We start from the raw sequence: 24,856 nt of genomic DNA, 5'->3' as shown, positions 1-24,856 counted from the left end.
ATTTGGAGCGACACAGCTGTGGTGTCATCTGGTGATTGTATTTGTGTTGATTGTACTCTTCAGTCTGCCTGGGGGGTAGTTCTAAGGGCTTTTTTGTATCACGGATAGTGTTTTCTTCAGAAAAGGACCTAGGGGTTTTTAGCATATTAACTTTTTGATATTCTACAGCCAGCATCCCAAAGCAGCATTGCACTACCTATTAATGAAGGAATATTGGATCCAGCAAAAGATCTCTGGGCTACCCAGCCTCCATTCCAGCAACTGAAAAATGTGCTGGTTATAGATATTGGATGCCATCTAAAGGATTTGAGGTACATATTATACTCACCCTGCTCCATTGTTACTGGTTGTCGCTGTACATAAAGCTAAACGATCAAAACAGTCTGGGAAATCTACCCCTAAAGAGAGAAAAGCCAAGAGACTGGATCTTATTGGAAAGCAAATGTACTTCTCAGCATCTTTACAGGTCCGGATAGCAAATTATCAAGCCATGCTATCTAAATATGATTATCTGCAGTGGGATAGGCTGTCAGAGTTTAAGGACAAGTTACCCTCAAAGAATGGAGATGAGTTTAAAGCTATTTGTGAAGGACAGCTTATTGCTAAAACCTCTCTTTAAGCTGCTTTAGATGCTGTTGATTCCAGTGCTTGTTCAGTGGCTACAGGTATGATGATTAGCATGGTTATCTCCCTCAGGTTTTACCAACAGAAGTGCAAGCGTCTATTGAAGATTTGCCATTTGATGGTCAGAATCTATTCAGTGCCAAGACTGATGAATTTTTGCATTCATTAAAATAAAATTCATTGAAATATGTGTTCAGATCACTGGGTTTATACAATCCTTCTTTCAGTAAGAAACAGTTTCATCCTTAATCTTCATTCTCCAGATATAGCAACACTCATTATTCTTTTTCATATTCCCAACACCAGAGGCCTTCCGAACAATCTAGAAAGAGCTCTAGATATCAGAAGAATTAAGTTTCAGTACTATCTTCCTTAACTACTCAGTCAGGTCAGACACAAAGGCATCAAATTTGATGTGATGGTCAAGGATCTTGGACTAATCCACAAGGATTGACTCGACTCTTTGGTTCTTGTCTTATTTCATGGAGGCTTGGATGGCAGTCACCACAGATTGATGGGTCCTTCTAGTAATTAGGGATAGTTATGTCATTCAATTTCAATTCCTGCCTCCTATCACCCTTCTTCTCAGTCCCTTTTCAGAGATCATTCTTACAAAAGGTAGACAGGAGGTAGACAAGCTGATCAAACTAGAAACAATAGAGTTAACATCTCAGGAGTATTTTGGAAAAGAGTTCTCTTCTCCCTATTTCCTCATAATTAACAGTCTCTATCCATATCCCTAATTGGATCCTGGGGGTCTGTAGCTAGCCCCAAGAACTATCCCAGTGGAGCCTCTATTATCTTTCTTCCCCAAAGTGATTTTGATCCAAACAGATTCCGTTCTATCCATTCCATCACTCCCAATTTCTTTACAGTTTACCTTGTCATTAATACACAATGTTACTCCACAACCTGTAACTTTATTTCTGTCCTTCCTGAACAGCACATACCCTTCAATACCTGTACTCCAGTTATGACTGCTATTTTACTATGTTTCTGTTATCTCTATAGTATCTGGTTTCTCTTCCTGCACCAATAAATCTAGTTTCTCCATTTTGTTACCTAGGATCCTTGTATTGGTGTACAGACATCGTAGTTGTTTCTGCTTGGCTTCATCCAGATTCCTCGATGGATTAGGTGCAATGATTTCACTGCCAATATCACCTCCCTGGCTGTTAGTGTCATTGCTATTGGCACTATCTTGTTGTTGTTGTGCAGTTTTCTCCTCACTGTTATTCCTTTCTCCATTGCTGTATCCTCTCTTACTTAATTTTCCTCTCACTCAGTATTAGAATCAGGTGTGGACATTACATCCACTTCACCCAACTGTCTCCTCTGAATTCCTAGTTCTTTTTTGAGTGATGTCCCTGTGGGTGCTCCACTTTAGGTGTCGATGTACCCCTAAGCTCATAGCCAGAGACTTAAGGAAGTAGTGCTCGTTGGGTTGCACATGAGTGGTCCCCGTCTCTCTCTGCTTCAGGCGGTTAACTGGTGCTGTGCAACCTATCCCCCCTCAGTTCCTTCTCTACCACCTTTGGCTCAAGTCAGAGCACTTAGCAATGCCTTGCAGATTAGGAATAGTTTAGCTTTTCCCTTAGTTTTAGTTTTCAGTTAGAATAGTTAGCCTTCCTACTTTATCCCCGTTATTTTATTTTCTCCTCATAGGGCTGTAGGTTTCCTTTTTTTTTTTTTAACTGCAGCAGCATGGGTATTCATACCTCCCCTCCCCATTACGGGGAGAGTACACCCCTGAGGGGCGTGCCTGGTTTCCCAGGGTTCAAACGCTCTATTACCTGCAGGTTTTCTATACCTCTCTCAGAAGGGCACTCTCACAACTGAAGTACTCGCACTGTAACAAACTTAAAGCCTGCACTAGAAAGGCAAGAGATCTCCAACTGAAACTTCTCCTCATGGAGAAGTCTCTCCACCCAATGTCTGAGCCTGAGGAATGCATTCCACCCGGCCAGAAATTGCCAACCGCAGCCTCTGACAAGGGCCTTTCCTCCACGGCACGGGCTCCTGATCAACCTGCCAAGAAGGCAGCAAAAAAATGGGGTACCACGTCCCCAACTTTGGAGTTGGCCAAGAAAAGGCGCTCTGCTAACAGGCAAACGCTCCTGGACATGTCAGCGGCTGAAGCAGCTGGTCCCTCCGGCACCGTTGGTACCAAGAAACTGAAAGCTCCCAGGCAGCCAAGATCGATCACAGGCACCAAGAGGAAAATGAAACCCCATGCTGCGGTACTGCTGGACACAAATACACAATCGGTACTGAGCATCTCAGTGTCCCTGCTACTAATGCTGCCACCATCTCACTGTCCAGTAACACAGCGTTAGCAACAAGCTGTCTTCAGCACACGGTACCATTTCCTATCACACCAACGGTACAGGTACCGGGCACATCGCAGCAATTCCTCTGCCACAAAGACCTCTCTGTCTTGTCAGTACTGGAATCTCCCATCCTCAGCACCGATGGTACCTTGGTACCCGCAGCACCTCTTTCTGCTCCACAATTCTCGAGTGAAGATGGAGATGAGGATGCTGGGCGCTCTCCACAACATTCCTCCCCTGTGGCTGCTCCCATCATGCATGCCCCTCTGTACAAGGGCTATCCTACTAACCTTCCGAACCAGCTGTGGTACAGGCAACCCTGGATGCCCGCTATGCCCTTCCAACCACAATGGGCATTTTGGAACCCATGGGCTACATACACCCTGTTGTTGTTGTGGGTATCTGTCAGTCTTCCCACAGCTGACACACATCAAGCACCTTTACCAACACCACAGGGACCACCCGGCACCTCTGAACAGGGGGCTGAAGAGGAGGAGGAATTCTCTGACCAAGATGATCCACCTGAAGTCCACTTCTCATCCTCACCAGACAACACAATTACGCCCCCACTTCCCTCCACAAATGATAATTCTAAATAATTTCAAGTCCTCTACAAGAGAGTTGTCACTTAACTGGACATCTCAATCAGGAAGAGGTCCAGGAATCTCAACACAAGTTAGTAGATATATTACACACATTGACCTCATCTAAAATTGCCCTTCCCATGAATGATGCAATTATGGACCCTGTGAAGTTGCTCTGGCAAACCCCTGCAACGATTCCACCTACCTGTAAGATGTCTGATAAAAAGTACTATGTGCAAAGGGCACTGAATTCCTCTTTTCGCATCCGACGCCGAATTCATTGGTGATCGACGCAGTCAATGAACGGGGTAGACAATATAACTACAGAAACACCCCATAAGACATAGACTGGAAATGGCTCAACCTTTTCGGCCACAAAGCATATTCTGCTGTGACCTTACAATTAAGCATATTCTGCTGCAACCTTACAACTACAAAGCCTTATTGGCAAAGTATGACCAAAATAACTACACAAGTCTCTCTGAATTTACTGACTTTATTCCAGACAACAAAAAAGTACAGTACAAATTGATCATCACAGAGGGTCCACTGATAACCAGAACAGCATTACAAGATGCCCTTCGTTCATCAGCGAGATTCATAGCAACCACGATTGTTATGAGAAGAGCCTCCTGGCTCCATCTGTCTCAGTGGTTCCCAAACTTTAACAGCCCGCGAACCCCTTTCACTAAATTGTGAAATCTCGTGAACCTCCTCCTAAAAATGAATATTTCCAGGGATTTAAGTTTAAATTTCCTCAGTGTGATGGATGCATTTGCTTTGCTCTGCATAGCTCTTGCAAGTCCGGAACCAGTGGAGAAAGATAGATTTGTTCTATTTTCTTTTTTTAAGGTCTTTCAAAAATCGTCATTAATCTAATTAAAGGAGAGTCTTTGTTCAATGATGCTACCACTGCAATTGTTTTTGAACTTTACAGGGATCTTGTATCTGAGCCACATACTGAATTTGGTAAGGCAGTATTTTCCATAACATTTATTCTCTTTTGACTCTGTTATTCTGAGACCTGTGAGATCCTAGTTATGCAACAGAACTCTGATTTCTCTGGTAAACACACACTAAATTCTATGACAAATTGACACTTTTGAGACAGGATAAAATATATTTAAAACATTCAGAAGTAAAGATGCATAATAGTACTGAATGATACTCATTTTTATAATGTTAAATAGTTCAGTAAAGCTAGTTGGGTTAAAATAAACACCTTGTTTTTCATATTTCCTGTTGCCTCAGAAATTTCAAATGTGTGACCTTTTAGAATTGACATTGTATAAACTGATTATAGCAATTGGGGAACCAGAGGGTGTGGCCATTGGTCTGAGCATGTGTGTTGCAAGAATCAGATTTTTGCCAGTGGATTGTGAGGGGGCTTATTTGGAAGATACATTTACATGTCCAACTTTAAGCTCATTGGGAGTTTCAAAGATCCAGTTGGGCGCCTTCTCCTGGCCATCCTCCAGACTGCTGTGAGGAGATCCAAGCCTCTGGATCCTTGAGTGTTTTAAGCCTCCAAAGTTTGCATAGAGTCCAGTCACTGCTCCAATCTTGGGTTCCCTAGGCACATCCTGAAGGTGCAAATTCTCTATGTCTAATTCTCCCTTCTGAGAACGGTAATCCACTGTCTAGCTGCCTTGCCCTCCCCACCCCCCAGCATAGGGTTAACCCTTCAGACTCCCTCATACTTAAATATATCCTCTTCCAGAACTCAAATTCAAGCAGTAAGCCTTCTGATTTACAGTTTAACTCTTTCTGGAGGCTCATAGTAATTGCAAAACATATAACACACATGGATTAACTTTCCACAGAGTCTAACACATTTGCTTATTTCCTTAATCATATAAAGCACAAGAGAGAACAAATCATTTAGAAAAGAATAAACATTCTAACTGCAATACACCCTTCCTAGCTCACTCTTCCCATGGGAGTCCTTAGGGGTGACCATCTGCGTCCAGCAAAGCAGACAGGGTTTGCTACTTCACCCAGGCTTCTTCACTCTGGGGTGCTTCTCCTTCATGAAGTTCTCTTCCCCCAGCTCCTGTGACTATGCTCTCTTCTGCCATGTGCTTCCTTATCCTGTGTTGCTTTCTCTCGTTTGTATGCCCCACTTCCGACATCTGCTTCCTTTGTTGTGTCTTTTGGTAACTCTCCACTGCTCCAACCTTCCCTCCCCACCCGTCCCATCCCTGCAGAGGGGTAGGATAAAATCGGTTTTGTTAAGCTTGAGGTCACATGTTATTTCAGAGTGTTTGCCCCTGAATAGGGTTGTTGAGTTCAAAGTACCTTCCTGTTATCCTCAGTCTGAGGAAGACATACTTTTCAGGCTGGTAAGACATGGTGGATACACAGAGAGAGAGAGGCATTCATGATACAGTGATTTTATTATAAAATGTCATTATTTCAACCAGAATTCATAATTTGGACAGACAAAGCTCCCAGATCATCATAGGGGACCCACCAGCGCTTCTGAATTTTAGGAGGCTTATAAGAGCTTGGCCACCACAGGTCTTACCATATTGTGGCTGTTTAGAGGAGGGGACCAAACAAATTGATTTTTCACCATTTTTGTTATAGGGAGTGTATTTATCTTTTAAGGACTCTGAAGGTTCTTGTGTTTCCAATCACCTCCCTGTTGGAGGTCATCAGGAGGACCTCAAAAGAAATGTTTGGTCCCATTGTCAGTTTTATGTAACCTTTTTTAATTGACAATATTGACTACGCTTCACGTGTTTTTGGAGCTGCAATTTCCCCCAGTATTCATGGCACTCTTGTTTCTGAGCTTTGATGCTTTATGTATAGTTCATTGTAGTCACCATAGTCCTATACCTCATGACAGATTGTTGGGAGGGGTTTTTAGAGATGAAGTAGAACTGTGGCCAGTGTTGAGCTTGGCGTAAAATTTGAAAACATTCAACCGTGGGTAGGCTCTTACCTTTGCAGCCCATCTCCAGCAGTGACTCTTTCTGGAGGTCTGTTGTTCTGGATGACCTTGGAGTTAAACTCTGCAAGATTAAAATCATTATCTGACATTGCGTGCAAAGATTTGATAGCCCAACTATGAAAGAGTAAACTCACTTTTTGATAGAGATGTCAGAACCCTCTGCTAGCTTGGCTAATTCACATATTTAAAAATACAGTGGAAATTTGCTTACAAAAATTCATTAAGATTGCTGTTGTACTTCAATACTTTCTTGTCCTCAGATATCTTTCCTGGTTTTCATAAGTCTGTGGGCTTTTTTTCTTGTCAAACTAATGTTCTTTTTGAAGATATGTGGAGAGAGCTTAGCTGAGCATTTCCTAGTTATCGAATGTTTGAATTTGGTTTGTTGAAGTCTTGCATTCCAGAAGATATAGGGACAAGAAGTCACTCTTGTGCAATAGAAATTTTAACTCCACTTGAATGCATTTTTAAAAAGTGAATTACTAATTTATAATTCAATCTTATTTTCTTCTTTTACAGCTAAAGAAATTATTATTAAACTAATATTAAAATGTTTCGCAAGTACCATATTTGGATTTTTGAGTTCAAGAATAGTTATATATTGGCGGTCTCATGTCTTCAATGATGGATTAACTGGAGTAATCTTCTTAATGACATACCTGATTTTCTTCATTGGTAAGATAAGGAATAACTATGCCCCCTACTAATTCAACTAAACAAAACTGAACCTGATTTTCTGAGAGTTTTTTTTGTTATGCGTATTCAAATATACATTTATTTACTAACAAAAATGTTACATTACAGTGATGTTAACCTAGCCATGTGTGACATATTTAACGGCATAAACAGAAATATGGTAAATTACATATTTAATATCTAAACCTAGGAATAAATAATAAAAAACATAAATGTTATGTGACCAGGTTAATGTTGTATTGAGAACTTTAAATTCTGCATTGTTACTTTGCATTTGACTGCTTTTATTTTAACTTTAATATTACATTAAAGAAGCATCTTAAAATTGTATATAATTTCTTATATCTGTCTTCCTGTAAATCCAGGTGCTGTAGTTACCATGAGTCCAATTTTGCAGGGTAGAGAGGAATTAAAACTAATAAATGGAAAAACTGTAAACGGTTAAACAATTTTAAGCACTGCAGGTCAGTAAATGAAAGTTTTACTGTTCTCATACTAACATTAACAAGGCTATGTTGTACATCTTTTTTATTTTATTATGTAAGTCTGATTAGTTATATATTAAATTATATTCTTTTAAAAAGAAAAAAGATTACAAAATTTTGCAAAATGGCCACACAAAGTTTTCAGTGCAAATAGATGGCCTCACATGGACAGTCGGTATATTACATAGCACTTTTTTTTGCTTACGTCACTTTTGGAGAGCTATAAGTAGACAATGAAATTGCAGAATTTAGATTTGAGGCTCAAGCTTTCTGTAGTCTTGCTGTGCTTCAAATCAGGTGGACGAGGTAGTGCATCCAGGCCTGGGTAGGAGCCTTTGTCTCATGTCAAACCTCTCAACTACAATGCACAGGGCTCTCAGAGGTAATTCAAAGCTCCAGCCTCTCTGAAAGGGGTGCCTTCATATTCAAATCATTAAAAAGGCCATACAACTTTATATAAATAGAACATAGGGGCTTGGGGTCCATGAGAATTTGTCCATTTATTCTGAGAGGCTAAAAGCCCACACAAATAGTTTTTCAGGTGAATCATAGTATGTATCAGTGATATGTATAATGTTCTGGATCACAGACAATATAGACACTTGTGTTTGTGCTGATACAGCTTTTTTCAAGGCTGTTTTAACTTATGATTTTGAGAGATTTTCCTGCCCTATTGTTGTTGAGGAAATAGTGCACCGATCCCCTTAAGTTAGAGATTGATTTTACCCATTCAGAGAAGAGAGAGGTTTTCTTATCTATTAAGAGTCGATAAGATCATTATTCTGTGGTTTACACTGTTAGTGTGCTTATTTGTTGTTTGTCCTATTTCTGAAATATTTTTCATTGAGGCCAATCACTTTTTCTTTATATGTAGTTTCAACTTCAAGTTTTTTCTCTGTTGTATTATCGTTGGTTAAGTGCTTCACTTAAGCCAAATTTAGGTGTGATTTTCTGACTCTTCTTTAACCATTTCTCACTCCAGCCAAGTGCCTCTCCCCTCTCAACTTTATACTTTATTATGAGTTAAATAGCATTCATGGGTGAGGCTGCTAGATCACCTGCATTGGTGGCCAGAACTTCTGCTCTTTCACTAATCATTTCTGCTTGTTCAAGAGTGACTTAAGCAAAACTTTCATCTGGTTAGAGACTGACTTTGTCCATTATAGAAATACCACTTACAGGTAAGAGAGAAATCTATTTAAATTTGAAAACTATGCACAGTACGTTTTTTACGTAGAAAGATATTCTTCTTCTTTGAATGATGTCCCTGTGGGTGCTCCACTTCAGGTGTCTGTGCACCCTGTGCCGTTGATCGGAGAATTTCAGCAGCAGTGTGTATCTGGATTGTGCATGCGCCATGGTTGTTTTGCAGCGCCATTGGCGCCTCATCTATTGTATGTGCAACTCGACACCCTCAGTTCCTTCTCTATTGGCCCCAGCCTGAGATGGAGCTCCATAGCGGTGTCCCAACATCTGTGACAAACCTAGAAAAGGTAGTTCGAAATAGTTTTAAGTTTCATAGTATAGTTAGTAGTAGTTTAGTTAGTCTTCATTAGTCTAAGGCCTGGTCTACACTAGGAGGTTATGTCGAATTTAGCAGCGTTAAATCGAATTAACTCTGCACCCGTCCACACAACAAAGCTATTTAGTTCGACATAGAGGTCTCTTAAATTCGACTTCTGTACTCCTCCCCAACGAGGGGAGTAGCGCTAAATTCGACATGGCCATGTCGAATTACGGTAGGTGGGGATGGAAATCGACGCTAATAGCTCTGGGAGCCATCCCACAGTGCACCACTCTGTTGACGCTCTGGACAGCAGTCCGAGCTTGGATGCTCTGACCAGCCACACAGGAAAAGCCCCGGGAAAATTTGAATTCCTTTTCCTGTCTGGGCAGTTTGAATCTCATTTCCTGTTTGGACATCGTGGCGAGCTCAGCAGCACTGGGAACGATGCAGAGCTCTCCAGCAGAGATGGCCATGCAATCTCAGAATAGAAAGAGGGCCCCAGCATGGACTGATCGGGAAGTCTTGGATCTGATCGCTGTGTGGGGCGATGAGTCCGTGCTTTCGGAGCTGCGATCGAAAAGATGTAATGCAAAGATCTACGAGAAGATCTCCAAAGCCATGACAGAGAGAGGATACAGCCGGGATGCAACGCAGTGCCGCGTGAAAATCAAGGAGCTGAGACAAGGCTACCAGAAGACCAAAGAGGCAAACGGACGCTCCGGATCCCAGCCCCAGACATGCACTACGAGGCACTGCATTCCATCCTAGGTGCGGCCGCCACCACTATCCCACCACTGACCGTGGACTCTGAGGATGGGATATTGTCGACACCCGCTTCCTCTGAGATGGTAGTGGACGGGGAAGATGAGGAAGGAGATGAGGAGGACAAGGCAGTCGACAGCGCTTACAACGCTGACTTCCCAGACAGCCAGGATCTCTTCATCACCCTCACAGAGATCCCCTACCAACCGTCCCCAGCCGTTAACCCGGACCCAGAATCAGGGGAAGGATCAGCCGGTAAGTGTTTTAAACATGTAAACATTTATTTTAAACAGAACATTAATATTAACTGTGGGTTTTTCATGATTAGATTGTCCTAGGCACTTAAAGGTTTAGTCTGTGGCAGTGCAACTGCTGCAAAAAAATCTAACAATGTCTGGTATATCTTGATTGGTTTGCCCTAGGCGCTCTACTGTTTAGTCCTTGCAAGTGCAGCTACAGTAAAATTTGGTCTATATGTCCAGGGATAGAGCAGAAATCCTCATGGGACATCTCCATGAAGCTCTCCTGGAGGTAATTGGAAAGCCTTTGCACGAGGTTCCTTGGGAGAGCGGCCTTGTTGTGTCCTCCGTAGTATGAAACGTTTCCGCGCCAGGCTATCATCAAGTACTCAGGTATCATTGCCTTGCACAGCATGGCGGCATAGGGCCCTGGTCTTTGCAGGCTTTCCCGAAGCATGTGTTCCTTGTCGCTGTCTGAAATCCGCATCAGAGTGATGTCGCTCATGGTGACCTGCTTTGAATTACGGGAATGTTAGTATTGGGACTGCTTGCCTGTTCCTTTACAGAACTGTAACCGGAGGTTTACAGCCATGCGGTGGAGGCGGGAGAGGGGCAGCATAGAGGGATCTTTCCCCGGGACAGCCGCGAGTGGGTGGGACAGGGGCATAGTTCATGCTTGCCGGATTGCTGGCAGCAGAAACTGGGCAACACTAGGAGCATTGCTTTGAACGTGAAAGTAGGGCAGTGCTATTATTAAAGTTTTAAGCTGCCAGAAGTCTACGGCTTACCATGTCAGCCCGCTACCCAAATTCCGCTGTCCTGTTCCGCTTCTGTGATCTGCACAGCAAGACCCCAGGGACTGAATGCGAAGGCCGAAAATTCGACCTTGTCCTGAGTGCGCATGTGATAGGTGCTGTGCATGGTCTTGTTCACAGAGAAAGGCTATTTTCTTTGTTCACCAAAAAATTTATCTTTCTGAGGAATTCACTCCCTTTTTCCCATCCCACAGCTGTGACTGTCTCCCGACTTACCCGGTCATCAGACTCCCAGAGGCTGGCGCAGATTAGGCGTAGAAAGAAAAGGACACGGGACGACATGTTCTCAGAACTTATGGGCTGCTCCCGAGCCGAGGCAACCCTGCAGACTCAGTGGAGGGAGAACATGTCCCAATACCAGCGAGCACACAGCGAACGGGAGGAGAGATGGTGGCAGGAAGACCAGCAGGCGACTCAAACGCTGCTTGGACTAATGAGGGAGCAAACGGACACGCTCCGGCGCCTTGTGGATGTTCTGCAGGACCGGAGGCAGGAGGACAGAGCCCCGCTGCAGTCTATCAGTAACCACCATCCCCCGTCACAAAGTCCCATACCCCCCTCACCCAAAGTACCAAGAAGAAGGGGCTCCAGAGTCCGTGAAAACTGTCACTCTACCCCTGTAGACTGCTCAAGTGGCAGAAGGCTGTCATTCCCCAAAATTTGATAATTCCTTTCCTTCCTGCCTCACCCAAGCCCCCATCCCAGTTTCATCCCCTAACTGTCCAGTTGCTAATAAAAAATACGTTTCTGTTAATTACTGTTTCCATCATGTTTTTTTAGAGGACAGTCTGCTTGAAGGGGGGGGGGAGGGGGTTGGTACAGACACGGGGGCAGGTTCAGCAGCAGGTCACACACACAGTGCAGTCACTAGGCACCCTGGTCAGTCTGGGAGGTGGTTTTCATTGTCTGTGTGGGGGGGGGCTATGTGACTTTGTGGCGCGGGAGGGCGCTTAGAGATCTTATGCAGCGGTCCTTATCCTGGATCACAGAACCACGCAGCAGCAGATCTGTAACCGTCCTCCCCCTGCCACAAAGTCACATAGCCCCGACACACAGAGTCCCGAACAGGAGGGGTGGCTGGCTCCATTGAAACAATCAGTCCACCAGTGCGGACCACTCTAGAAGCAGGAGCCTGTCATTCCTCGAGTTTAGAAGCGTCCTTTGCATCACTACACTACACCCGCTCCCCAGCGCAGTCTGTGTCCCAGTTTCAACACTTTACCGCGAAAACAGTAATAAAGAAAACGTTGTTCATTAACAAATTTTCAGTGATTTTATTATTAAACGTGGGTTGGAAGGGGGTGAACGGGGTATGAAATTGGAGAGGATAGTCAACATTCACTGGGTAAAGAAACGGGGGCAGGTTCAGCTTCTTTGTAAACAAACAAAATAGTCACAGGTTACCCTGCTCACTGAGGAACCTGGCTTTCAAAGCCTCCCGGATGCACAGCGCGTCCCGCTGGGCTCTTCTAATCGCACGGCTGTCTGGCTGGGCGTAATCAGCAGCCAGGTGACTTGCCTCAACCTCCCACCCCGCCATAAAGGTCTCCCCCTTGCTCTCACAGAGATTGTGGAGTACACAACAAGCTGCAATAACAATGGGGATATTGGTTTCGCTGAGATCAGAGCGAATCAGTAGGCTTCTCCATCTCCCCTTGAGACGTCCAAAAGCACACTCCACCACCATTCTGCACTTGCTCAGACGGTAGTTGAAGAGTTCCTTTTCATTGTCCAGGGCGCCTATATAGGGCTTCATGAGCCAGGGCATTAGCGGGTAGGCTGGGTCCCCAAGGATCACTATAGGCATCTCCACATCCCCAACAGTTATTTTGTGGTCCGGGAAGTAAATACCTTCCTGCAGCCGTCTAAACAGACCAGAGTTCCTGAAAACACGAGCGTCATGAACCTTGCCCGGCCATCCGACATTGATGTTGGTAAAACGTCCCCTATGGTCCACCAGTGCTTGCAGCACCATTGAAAAGTAGCCCTTTCGGTTAATGTACTGGCTGGCCTGGTGGTCCGGTCCCAGGATAGGGATGTGAGTTCCATCTATAGCCCCACCGCAGTTTGGGAATCCCATCGCGGCAAAGCCATCTATGATGACCTGCACGTTTCCAAGGGTCACTACCTTTGACAGCAGTACATCAACGATTGCATTAGCTACTTGCATCACAACAACCCCCACGGTAGATTTGCCCACGCCAAAGTGGTTCGCAACTGACCGGTAGCTGTCTGGCGTTGCAAGCTTCCAGAGGGCTGTGGCCACTCGCTTCTGGACAGTCAGGGCTGCTCGCATCCGGGTGTCCTTGCGCTTCAGGGCAGGGGACAGCAACTCACAAAGTTCAAGGAAAGTTCCCTTCTGCATGCGAAAGTTTCGCAGCCACTGGGATTCATCCCAGACCTGCAGCACTATGCGGTCCTATCAGTCCGTGCTTGTTTCACGTGCCCAGAATCGCCGTTCCACGGCATCAACGTGACCCAGTGCCACCATGATGTTCACGGCGTGGAGTCCCGTGCTTTGCAAGAGGTCTGTACCACTCTCAGACTTCATGTCCTCATCGCGCTGCCGTTGCCTTCTCGCCCGATTTCTCAGAATCTGCCTCTGGAAAAGGTGGCTGATAAGGTGCGAGGTGTTGACAACGGCCATAACTGCAGCGATGGTCGCAACGGGCTACATGCTCGCAGTGCTGTGGCGTCCGCGCTGTCACTCAGCAGAAAAGTGCGCGAACTGATTGCCCGCCGGCGCTTTCAGGGAGGGAGGGCGGGAGTGACGGTTGGATGACGACAGTTACCCAAAACCACCTTCGACACATTTTTCCCCCCAGCAGGCATTGGGGGCTCAACCCAGAATTCCAATGGGCAGCGGGGACTGCGGGAACTGTGGGATAGCTGTCCACAGTGCACCGCTTCCAATGTCGACGCTTGCCCCGTTAGTGTGGACTCACACAGTCGAATTACTGTCCTTAGTGTGGATACACACATTCGACTTTGTAATATCGATTCCACATATTCGATTTAAGTGAAATCGAAGTACTCTCGTAGTGTAGACATACCCTTAGTTACTTAAATTTTTTCTTTTTCTTTCCTCAGAGCAGGAAACATTCAACCCCACTCAACAATGCCTGGTTCTCCGGGTTTTAAAAGATGTGGCGCCTGCTGAGACACTATACCTGTCTGACGGTCATTCCCTCTGTGTCCACTGCCTTGGTGAGTTGCACATCTCCCAGAAGTGCACTCGATGCAGTACTTCAAAGGCCAGAGATAGACAGGATCGAGACCTCCATCTTAAGCTCATCCGACCGGCCTCTGAGCCAAGGCAAAAGACTCCCAGGTACATCACTCTCAGTGAAGGACAAGGCTTATTCCTCAAAAAGATTGAGGAAAAGAGCTATGAACTCACCGCAGAGACTAAAAAATGGTCTCCTGCTTGGTCGCTGTCCTCAGTGCCAACCGCATCGTGGGTAAGCACCTTTGAGGCACCAGGCACCTCTGGCACCATCCACATGGGACCCCATTGGAAAGAGAAGGAGTCGAGGCGCACATCTAAACCTTCCTCCTCTTCTACGGCACCAGCAACACCGGTGAAATACACAGTGCCAAAACCCTCACCAATGGCTGTGCCACCACCACTAGTGCCGACAACTTCCTTGGCACCGACAGAGAGGGCGAAGATAGCATCGTCCGCACTGAGCAAGTCAGGTCGCAAACCATCGGCAACGTCCATGGCACCATCTAAAATACTGACATCGGTAACAAAATCGATGGCACCACACCAGTTTCTACACCAGAAAGACATCATGGTATCCTCAGTACCACTCTCGCTGCTCTTTAGCACCCATGGCTCCCCAGAGCATACAGCACCAGAGCAATCAGCCTCACCCACCGCCCCACCATTTTCTAGCAATGAGGATGATAAACAGGAAGAGGTTGCTTTCTCTTCGCACCACTCGTCACCTATCAAAAACAGACCACCTTTGGGACCCATGAAATCAAGGACCCAATATGGGCAAGATATTCAGCCCTAGTATGGACAGCCATGGATGTGCCCACCAATGCCTTTTCCCATGCAATGGCCACCCGGAGACCCATGGGCAGCATACAGGGCACATTACAACTGACCTTCAACCCCACATAGAGGTGAGATAAGATTGCCACCACCATGCTGCATACCAGAGACCTCTGATGTCCCTGAGGAAATGGGGGACGAGAAAGAGGAGGGCACAGAGCAGGACATGATCTCACCTGCGCATAACTCCTCATCATCAGACGCAACCATAATGCTCCCACCACTGCCGATGATTTTAACCAGTTCCAAAAACTGTTTAAAAGGGTGGCGCAGAGTCAGGAGATCCCTGTGTCTGACACGCAGCACAAACTACTCCAGATTCTCAAGACCTCTAAAATTGTGCTACCCATAAATGACACCCTGATGGAGCCAGGAGAGACTGTTTGGCAAACAACAGCTACTGTCCCACCAACATGTAAGAGGTGGACAGGAAGTATTACATGCCTGCCAAGGGTATAGACTTCCTTCCGTGCCCTCCCCCCTTCCCCCAATTTCCTGGTAATGGAGGCCTCAAACCAACACAGCAAACAGCCACAGTATAGATCCACTCCGCAGATAAGGAGTGGAAGGGGCTCGACCTCTTCAGACAAAAGGTCTACTCTTCTGAGACCTTACAGTTCGGTGTGGCAAACTACAGCATTCTCCTGGCCAAATATGACTATGACAACTATGACAAACTGAATTATTTTATTAATGACCTTCCAGAGGAGAGGCAGGAACAGTTCAAAGGTTTACTCCCCTAGGGACAACTTGTCACCAGAACTGTACTACAAGTGTCCCTTCATGTGGCAGACACGGCGGTAAGAACAGCCATAGCTGTTGTAATGCGCGGGGCATCCTGCCTGCAATCATCAGTAAGGCTGCAAGTCTGTCACGGAAGTCACAGATTCCGTGACCTCCATGACTTCTGCAGCAGCCAGCAGCAGCAGTTTGAGTGTGTGGGAGGGGGCTCAGGGGTAGGGGCAAGGAGTTGGTGGGTCGTTGGGGCGCTTACCTCGGGGTGGGGGGGCTCCTCGGCTCCCACTGGCATGGCCCTGAAGCTCCTAGGCACAGGAGGGGCCAGGGGGCTCCGCGTGCTGCCCGTGCCTGCAGACGCCGCCCCCGCAGCTCACATTGGCTGTGGTTCCTGGCCAATGGGACCTGCGCAACTGGGGCTTGTGGCAGGAGCAGTGCGTGGAGTCCCCTGGCCCCTCCACCACCTAGGAGCTGTGGGGACATGCGGAGCCTGGTAGGGAGCCCCTGCCAACCCCGCCAACCCAACGCCCCCCCCCCCCCCCAGCACAAGCGGGAGTCCCCGGCCGTGCACTGTGTCCCACCCCCCCAGCACCAGAGAGTGTCCCGGATCACCTCCCTTAGCACCCGCGGTGCCCCTGGACTGCCCCTCCTGGAGCACCTGTGGCCCCCCCACCCAAGTTTTAGTTAGGGGTATATAGTAAAAGTCATAGATCGGTCACGGGCCGTGAATTTTTTTTACTGCCCATGACCTGTCCATGACTTTTACTAAAAATACCCATGACTAAAATGTAGCCTTAACCATCAGGCATTCTGAAGGGCCTCCAATTAAAGGTGGAAGATCTTCCCTTTGACAGTGAAAAACTTTTCTCTGCCAAAACCAACAAGGTCCTCCACTCTATGAAAGACTTCCCGGCAACATCTGTACTCTTGGGATATACACACCTGCAATGAAACGGAGACGATATCAACCATACCAACATGGCAGGGACACCTCACTCCCATTTCAACAATGACAATATGATTCTCAGAGGCAAAGACAGACGCCCCAGAGACGTAGAGCATCTCAGACTCAGTCCTCTGCGTCACAATCTGCATCAGCTAAGCAACAATTTTGAAAATTTGGTCGAGGGTCTGAATGACCTCCCGCACCTGACCGCGCAAATATTGGTGACCAACCAGGACTTTTGTTGCTGATTTATGCCATTTTTACCATGTCTGGGCATCAATTAGTATGATCTCTAGGGCCCATTTGTCCACAGTATCAGGCTACTCCATCCCTTTCACCTCAATATCAGCCTCTCAACCCCCCCCCCCACCCCTCTTCAGGGAGCCTTCTCACAAGCACCTTCTGCGACAAGAAGTAAGCCACCTTCTACAATTAGTGCTATGGAGCAAGTTCCTCCACAACACAGGGGGAAAGGTTTCTACTCCCATTACTTCTTAACACAGAAGAAAAGCGGATTCTAAGTCTCAGAAAGCTCAGCAAGTTTGTACAAGCCCAAAGATTCAAGATGGTTACACTGGCCACGATAGTACCTGTGCTGGCAAAGGGGGACTGGTTTTCAGCCATCGACTTATAAGATGCTGACTTCCACATCACGATACATCCTGCTCACAGAAGCTTCCTTTGGTTCACGTTAGGAACGGATCACTATCAATACAGAGTCCTACCATTTGGCCTTTCCACAGCGCTGTGAGTGTAGTAGTGGCGGCACACTTACACAAACAGGATAATAATATTTCCATACCTCGACGACTGACTACTAAGAGGCCCTAGTCGGTCAGAGGCAATCAACATTACTCAAAAGACTATTGAGTTCTTTCAGAGCCTAGGCTTACAGATAAAGTAATAAAAATCAACTCTAGTCCCTATACAACAATTGGACTTCATCAGAGTACACCTTGACTCCACAGAGGCCAGAGTATCACTACAGATGAACAGATCCTTGACATTGACAAATCTCATTTCGGTAGCTATGGACAATCCACGCATATTGGCACATACCTGCCTACAGATACTAGGACATATGGCACCCATCACTTTGTGGTAAGACATGCACAAACTGCACATGCGCTGCCTACAGGGCTGGCTACATTCTATCTACATACCAAACAAACAGCTTGAACAGAAGCCTGACAGTGCGCACAAAGATCAAAGAGTCTCTGTGGTGGTGGACATGTGCAGAGCATGTATGCACGGGGATCCCCTTCCACCAAGACCCGTCATCCATATTGATTACAACGGACGCCTCATTAATTGGTTGGGGTGCTCACCTGCAACATCATGCCATTCAGGGGAGATGATCTTTGGCGGAGACACAGTTACACATCAACCTACTTGAACTATGTGCTGTTTGCAATGTGTGCCTCCACTTCCTCCCACTGATAAAGAACGAAACAGTAGGTGTGATGACAGATAACATCACCTGCATGTTCTATATAAATTGACAGGGAGGATCCCGATCCTACTTCCTATGCACTGAAGCCATGAGGCTGTGAAACTGGTGCATATGCCACAACATAAACATCTCAGCCTCCTGCCTCCCCAGCTGTCAGAACACGACAGCGGATACACTGAGCAGACAGTTCTCCCATGATCACGAATGGAAACTAAAAAACACAGTCCCACAATCCATATTTCAACAATGGGGCTTCCCATCCATTGACCTGTTTCCTACTGCACAAAATTGAAAATGCTCATATTTCTGCTCAAGAGCAGGCCTGGGACCCTGATCACTAGGGGATGCCTTCCTTCTCAAATGGGATGTAACACTCCTCTGTGTTTTTACCGATACTTCCGCTGTCGAGGGCAATACACAAGATATACCTCAACAAGACCAGGGTCATACCGATAGCCCACACTTGACCCAGACAACCTTGATACTTTTACCTGATGCGGATGGCAATTGGCGCACCATGACTTCTCCTACCCTAGAGGAACCTTCTATCACAGGACTAGGGTTGGATTCTCCACCCGACTCTGGAGAGACTCCATCTGAAGGCATGGCTCCTATATGGTTCCATCACGATGAATTAGCCTGTTGGGAACAGGTTAAACACAGGTTACTAAACAGCAGGAGGTCAACCGCACATAACACCTACCTTCAAAAATGGAGGAGGTTCCACTTACGGTGTCAAAACAAGTGCATTAATGCAGTTTCTGCACTCCTCTCATTAGTGCTGGAACTAAAAAACTCAGGACTATCCACAAGCTCCATTAAAGTACACCTTGCCGCCATTAACACATTCCACTATAACATCAAGGGGGCATCACTATTCGCACATCCCATTACCAAGTGCCTCCTTATAGGCATACAGAGGTACGCGATCCTATGCCAACATGGGACTTGAACTCGGTATTAAGATACCTCATCTGCCCTCCTTTGAACCACTATTTATGTGTTCCCTAATACATCTATCAATGAAAGTAGCGTTCTTGGTCGCTACTACTTCTGCATAGCGAGTAAGCAAGATAGGGGCCCTCATGGCCCATCCTCTGTATACCATATATTTTAAGGATAAACTCACCCTAAGACCTCACCCAAAATTTGTACCCAAAATAGCATAGTCTTTTCACCTAAACCAACTGATTCATCTCTACATTCTGCCCCAAGCCCCATGGGAGCACGCAAGACACTATTGTACATGCTCTAGACATCAGACAAGCACTAACATTCTACTTGGACAGAGCTAAGCCTTTCTGGAAATCTCCAAAGCGCTTCATCTTCACAATGGAACGCTGAAAAGGTTCCCCTATATCCGCACAGAGACTGTCCAAATGGCTCTCTAGCTGCATCCACCTATGTTACCAACAGAAGAAAATACAATCCCCATCGGGGATCAGAACTCATTCTACAAGATCACTAGCAATTTCAGTTGCCTTTCTGAATAATGTACCACTCAGGGACATATGTAGAGCTGCTATCTGGGCCTCTGAACACAGATTCACAAAACATTATGCAGTCACTCAGAGGTCAGGATTGGATACACTGTTAGGTTTCACAGTGCTATCCTCGATCTCTCAAGCAACTCTGAAGCCCCTTCCATCCACAGTGGGGCATTGCTCTACAGTTACCTGAAGTGGAGCACCCATACAGACATCACTCAAAGAAGAGAAGGTTACTCACCTTGTGCAGTAACTGAGGTTCTTCGAGATGTGTGTCCCTGTGAGTACTCCACTACCCATCCTCCTCCCCTGTACTTCGGAGTTTGCATTAGGGATTGTAGGGTAGAGCAGGAACTGAGGGGGTTGGGTCACACGCATGATAGATGAGGCACCAACGGTGCCATGAGACAACCACTGTGCATGCGCAACCCAGACGGACACTGCTGCTGAAATTCTCTGATCAACGGCATAGGAGTGCACTGATACATGAAGTGGAGCACCCACAGTGGGACACATCTCGAAGAACCTCAGTTATTGCACAAGGTGAGTAACCTTCCTTTCACTCACATGTGTGTTGGAATATTTATGCTCTGCCATATTTTTCCAGGGACTGGTACAGTCTGATTGATACTCTGCCAGGGTAATGTTAGGGCCCCATAACTGCCTATGCTTCCTCCCCCTGCCACAGGTATTGTTTCAACCAGCCTGCCTATGAGCCCTTTCAGGGACAGAGTTAGAGCACCATAATTATTATATTACAGGAGTTGTGAGAAGGCTATTTTCTTCTTTGAGTGATTGCTCATGTGTATTCCACAATAGGTGTGTGTGCTTGCCATGTGCACCGGTGCCGGAAGTTTTTCCCCTAGCAGTACCCGTAAGGGAGTGCCCTTAGTGACCCCTGGAGTGGCGCCTCCATGGCGCAGTATAAGGGGTGCTGCGTGCTCCCTGCACCCTCAGTTCCTTTTTGCCGCCAATGAAGGTGCTTGGGAACTGCTCTGCTCCAGCTTGTCTGCAGCTTTCCTCTAGAACTCTTGTTCGTTCATCGTAGTAGTACCTGTAGTGGAAGTAGTTAGATTAGTTTAGTTTAGTGCACCCGGGTCAGGGCCTGCCCCGGGCTTTAAGTCATGCGACACTTGTAGGCGGCCGATGCCAGTGTGTGATCAGCACATGGACTGTTTACGCTGACTGGGGGAAGCCCATCTCAGCGATCGCTGCAAGATTTGCAGGTCTTTCAAGCCTCGGACCAAGAGAGAAAGGGACATTCGGCTCCAGGCTATCCTGATGGAGTCGGCATTGACCCTGACTCCGATGCGCCGCTCTGAGTCGGCACCAGGTACCGCGGTGTCGGCGTGGAGTGACCCCTCAGTGCCACCTACCAGTCGGCACTGCTCCCCATCTGTGGGGCACGCCAAGAAGACTAAGAGGCCTTCTCCGCTGCAGCCCTGGGGGAGAGGCTAGACCCATGTTGGGCAGTCCTCGGTCCCCATTGACCTCCAGGCCTCTGACTCAGGTCAAGCGGAGTAGCGTGGCCCATTCGAAGCAGGCTTCCCCGGATGTCTGGAGGCCCAGCTCTATGTCTCTATCTCTGAACATTGATATTTTTGCTCATTATCTTATTCTTTTATTTACACAGAGGTCTAGTTGTTTTGTTCTTGAGCCCTCTTCTGAGCCGCCTTGGTTATGGATTTAACTGGCGCTGGGGAGCTGTCATTGTCTGGAGTGGGATGAGGGGTATTTTTACTTTGAATATGGCTCTTGGGATTAGCCAGTCAAAAGATCTGGGTACAGCAGCAATGAAGAACATGGTAAAAAAAAATTTAAAGGGCTATCTACATTTTCCCCCCCAAACTTATTCATAACTTGTACTAGATACATTTTGTTGGAATAAGTGATAAAAGAACTATAATGACATTCAGGACCAGATTTTTCAAAGTAAGTCAGCCAAATATATTTGCATATGAGTAACCCTTGCAGAAAATAACCAGCACAAGTACACACAGATTATTTAGGTACATAAAATTAGCACATTCAAATCTATTCATGCAATTATGAGTGGCTAACTTCGAAAATCTGGTCTGACTAATTTTGATTCATAATAGAAATATGCCTGTAGATGCTACTTTTTGTATTTAAAAATGCATTGCAGTTTAGTTTGTTTAAATGTTTATATATAATCCGAATTTTCACATACTATACAATGGGTCAATATTGTTTCATCAATACTTTCACTATACCTATGTAATTAGCACAGAAATATTTTTACTACAGTTAGCTGTCCCTCTTAGAACTTTATGTGGACTCAGGTGCATCATGTGAGCCTTTGTGAACTAATCCATTTTCTGCTAGGGATACTGTTATCTGGAACTGTGTTTGTTACAAGTGCTTATGGCTAAGATTTAAAAAAAAAAAAGCATGCTTGAAATTGGATCCTAAATCCATATTTAGGCACTCTGAAAATCAGGCCAGTTATTTAGTTATCTCTGGAGTTAGGAGCCTGACTTTAGGTATTCACTTTGAAAATTTTGTCCTATATTCCCTCCTGTGAAACTTTTGATGATTCTGGAACTGGAGCCTCCATTGTTAGATGTCTCTCTATTGTCTTGTATTTAGAACTGTGGTGGTACCAGAATTTAAGATATCAAAAATGAAAATCTCTGCCTCCAGCATTGATGGTATCATTGCTTACTCTCATGTAAGATCTGAAACTCTCTCTGTTTCTGTACCTCAGGGATCTGCTCTTCCTTTAGAGGAATTTTATTTACCTGTATCCTCAGCTCTGTATGGTAGTAGGAGTCCTTCTCCAAGGAAGTTTTTGCCTTCATCTAGGCAACCTCAATGGAAATTCTTCTCACTTCAGATTTTATGCTTTACAGAGGTCTTGTTCCATGGATCCCATCCTTTTATGGCACCATATGCTTTATCTTATGGGGCACAAATGTGGCCATTTGACCCTCACCTTTTCCATCGGCTCCTTAGTAGCTGAATCAAGTTGCAGGGGGAAATCGTTGCTTTCTGTAAGCAGAGTCAGGATGAGCTCTATCCTGACATCTGGTGGTGAATTATGGCGAGTGTGAAAAAGAACTTCAGGAACTGATCTTGTTTGCATAGGCACACTCACTCGCCTGGCATGAAACAACAGCAACTCAAAGTGGTTACTTTGGCTGGTGTGGGATCCCCAGTTTTCTCTGTTATTGGGGCAGGAAGAATAAAGTTTTGTTACCCTGATTCTGTGAATCAAGGCCAGTGGAACTGTTGTATGACAGAAGGACTGAGTGAGTCCTTCACCATTACCTAAGTAGCACTTGCTTGACAAGGGGCATGGGTTACAAAACCCAGTGAAGGGAGAGAGAATGGGAACAGGTATTTGTACCTGATGGGATGGGCCCTCTTTGAGGGTTTGAAACACCACTTGCACTACCTCCTCTCTCCACTGTTGAATATCAAAGTTAACTTTAATTCTATTAGAAATCTAGTTACAGGCTGCTGAGCTGAATTCACTTTGGGCCAATGGTGCACTAGCACTGGGGCTCCCCTACTACAAGCTGAACTTGCTAAGAGCTGAAATCACAAAAGAGCTAAAGTTATTAAGAGCTAAGATCACTGAGTGCTGTGTTAACGAGTGGGGGAAGCCTGAAGCTATATTGCTAAGCGGCTGGCGGAGCAGCTAGCAGAGTGGAGCCTCGCGGGGACGGTCGGAGCTGAGCGGCTCACAGGTCGGGGAGCGGAGAAGAGCTGAGCGGCTCACAGGTCGGGGAGCGGAGCGGAGCAGAGCGGAGCAGCTGCCAGAGCAGTTCGTGGGACGGCAGGAGCGGCTCACGGGACAGCTGGTGGAGTGGAGCGGCTCGTGGTGAAGGCTGCGGCGGAACCCCACGGAGAGGCAGCCGGTTGGCCTCGGATCACGTAAGGTGCCCCTTAACACCCTGCGCGCCCCCCCCCCTTTGAACTCTGGGGCTGCACTGACCAAGAACAGAGACTTTGGGGGGTTGTTGGACTTTTGGGACTTTGGGGATTCTTGGGTTGCTTGGCCCAAGAGACTTTGGGGTTGTTGGACTTTTGGAACTTTGGTGATCCTTGGGTTGCTGGTTTCAAGAACCAACGGAAAAGGACACAGCCCAATTTGCTGGGGTGGGTTTTTGCTCATGGTTTGTGTTATAAATCCTGTTTGTGGTGTTTTTCCAATTTACTGCTGATGTTGTTTACCTCATGTTATTAAACATTTTCTGTTACACTCAGACTCCGTGCTTGCAAAAGGGGAAGTATTGCCTCTTAGAGGCACCCAGGGGGTGGTATGTAAATGTCCCAGGTCACTGGGTGCGGGCTCGAGCCGGTTTTGCATTGCGTTATTGAAACGAAACCCCTAGATACAGAACCCGGCCCTTGTTTCTGCCAACTTAGATGGGCAGAAGGGTTACATTTTTGGGGGCTCGTCCGGGATATCCCTGGGTCAGTACCCCTCGCAAGCACCTGTTGAGTGTTCCACTGCATTGGAAAACAATTGTGGTTATATTCTGAGGAAATTACTGTTTGTATAATGGCTAATATGTCAGGTTTGTTGGGCCCCAGCCCTGCAGCCTCTAGCTCAGGGGCCGCAGCCTCAGCCAATGATTGGGCAAAAGCACTGGGGCAAATATTGGAAAAGGTTGTGCTGTCCCATTCTATGTTAAACTCTTGTCATGAGTTAAGGTTATTTGCTGGGGCAGAGGAGTTCGAACCCTGGTTGGAGCATACCACTGAAATGCTGCAGGAGTGGGTCGTACCTGATGCAGAAAAGCGAAGATGTCTAATAGAGAGCCTTAGTGGCCCAGCATTAGATGTAATTCGCACCCTGAAGCTCATTGACCTTGGGGTCAGTGTGAAGGACTGCCTAGAGGCGCTTGATCATACCTTTGGGAGCGTAGAGGGCCCTGAAGACAGTTACTGTAAGTTCCTTAATTCCCGACAGCAAATTGGCAAAAAGATTTCAGCCTATATACAGAGGCTGGAGAGACTACTTCCGAGAGCTGTCATGAGGGGTGCAGTGACTGCTGAACAGATGGATCGGACCAGACTGGCTCAAATTGTAAGAGGAGCTCAGTATCAGAACCCGATTCTACTCCATCTCCGGCTAAGAGAACGACGGGAACATCCCCCAAGTTATTCCCAGCTGATAAAGGAGGTCAGAGAAGAGGAAG

At 46.3% G+C, this 24,856-nt stretch overlaps 2 protein-coding genes and 1 long non-coding RNA gene across 3 annotated transcripts in view; 2 read left to right on the top strand and 1 right to left on the bottom strand.

Annotated features, from left to right (window-relative positions):
* The window catches only part of LOC101942014 (solute carrier family 9 member C1-like), a 28,360-nt gene extending 20,527 nt beyond the window's left edge, over window positions 1-7,833 (top strand). Inside the window, exons 5-6 of the mRNA XM_065591948.1 lie at window positions 7,014-7,169; window positions 7,556-7,833. Of these exons, the coding sequence (XP_065448020.1) occupies window positions 7,014-7,169; window positions 7,556-7,635 (236 nt within the window). The 3' untranslated portion in view covers window positions 7,636-7,833. The remainder of the gene's footprint in view (window positions 1-7,013; window positions 7,170-7,555) is intronic.
* A 75-nt stretch (window positions 7,834-7,908) lies between these two features.
* LOC135982970 (uncharacterized) lies at window positions 7,909-18,903 on the bottom strand. The gene is made up of 2 exons (XR_010600463.1): window positions 18,690-18,903; window positions 7,909-9,159 (listed from the first exon to the last, which is right to left on the bottom strand). It is a non-coding gene; the product is annotated as an uncharacterized LOC135982970 (long non-coding RNA).
* On the top strand, window positions 9,149-11,774 carry LOC135982969 (uncharacterized). The gene is made up of 2 exons (XM_065591949.1): window positions 9,149-10,199; window positions 11,193-11,774. The coding sequence occupies exons 1-2, from the start codon at window positions 9,920-9,922 to the stop codon at window positions 11,660-11,662; spliced, it is 750 nt and encodes a 249-aa protein (XP_065448021.1). The 5' UTR covers window positions 9,149-9,919; the 3' UTR covers window positions 11,663-11,774.
* Window positions 18,904-24,856: the final 5,953 nt, after the last annotated feature.

The sequence above is a fragment of the Chrysemys picta genome, chromosome 4, assembly GCF_011386835.1.
Source record: "Chrysemys picta bellii isolate R12L10 chromosome 4, ASM1138683v2, whole genome shotgun sequence".
Taxonomy (NCBI): domain Eukaryota; kingdom Metazoa; phylum Chordata; order Testudines; family Emydidae; genus Chrysemys; species Chrysemys picta.
Note: the sequence above shows the minus strand (reverse complement) of the source record. Positions and strands in the feature narration are given on the sequence as shown.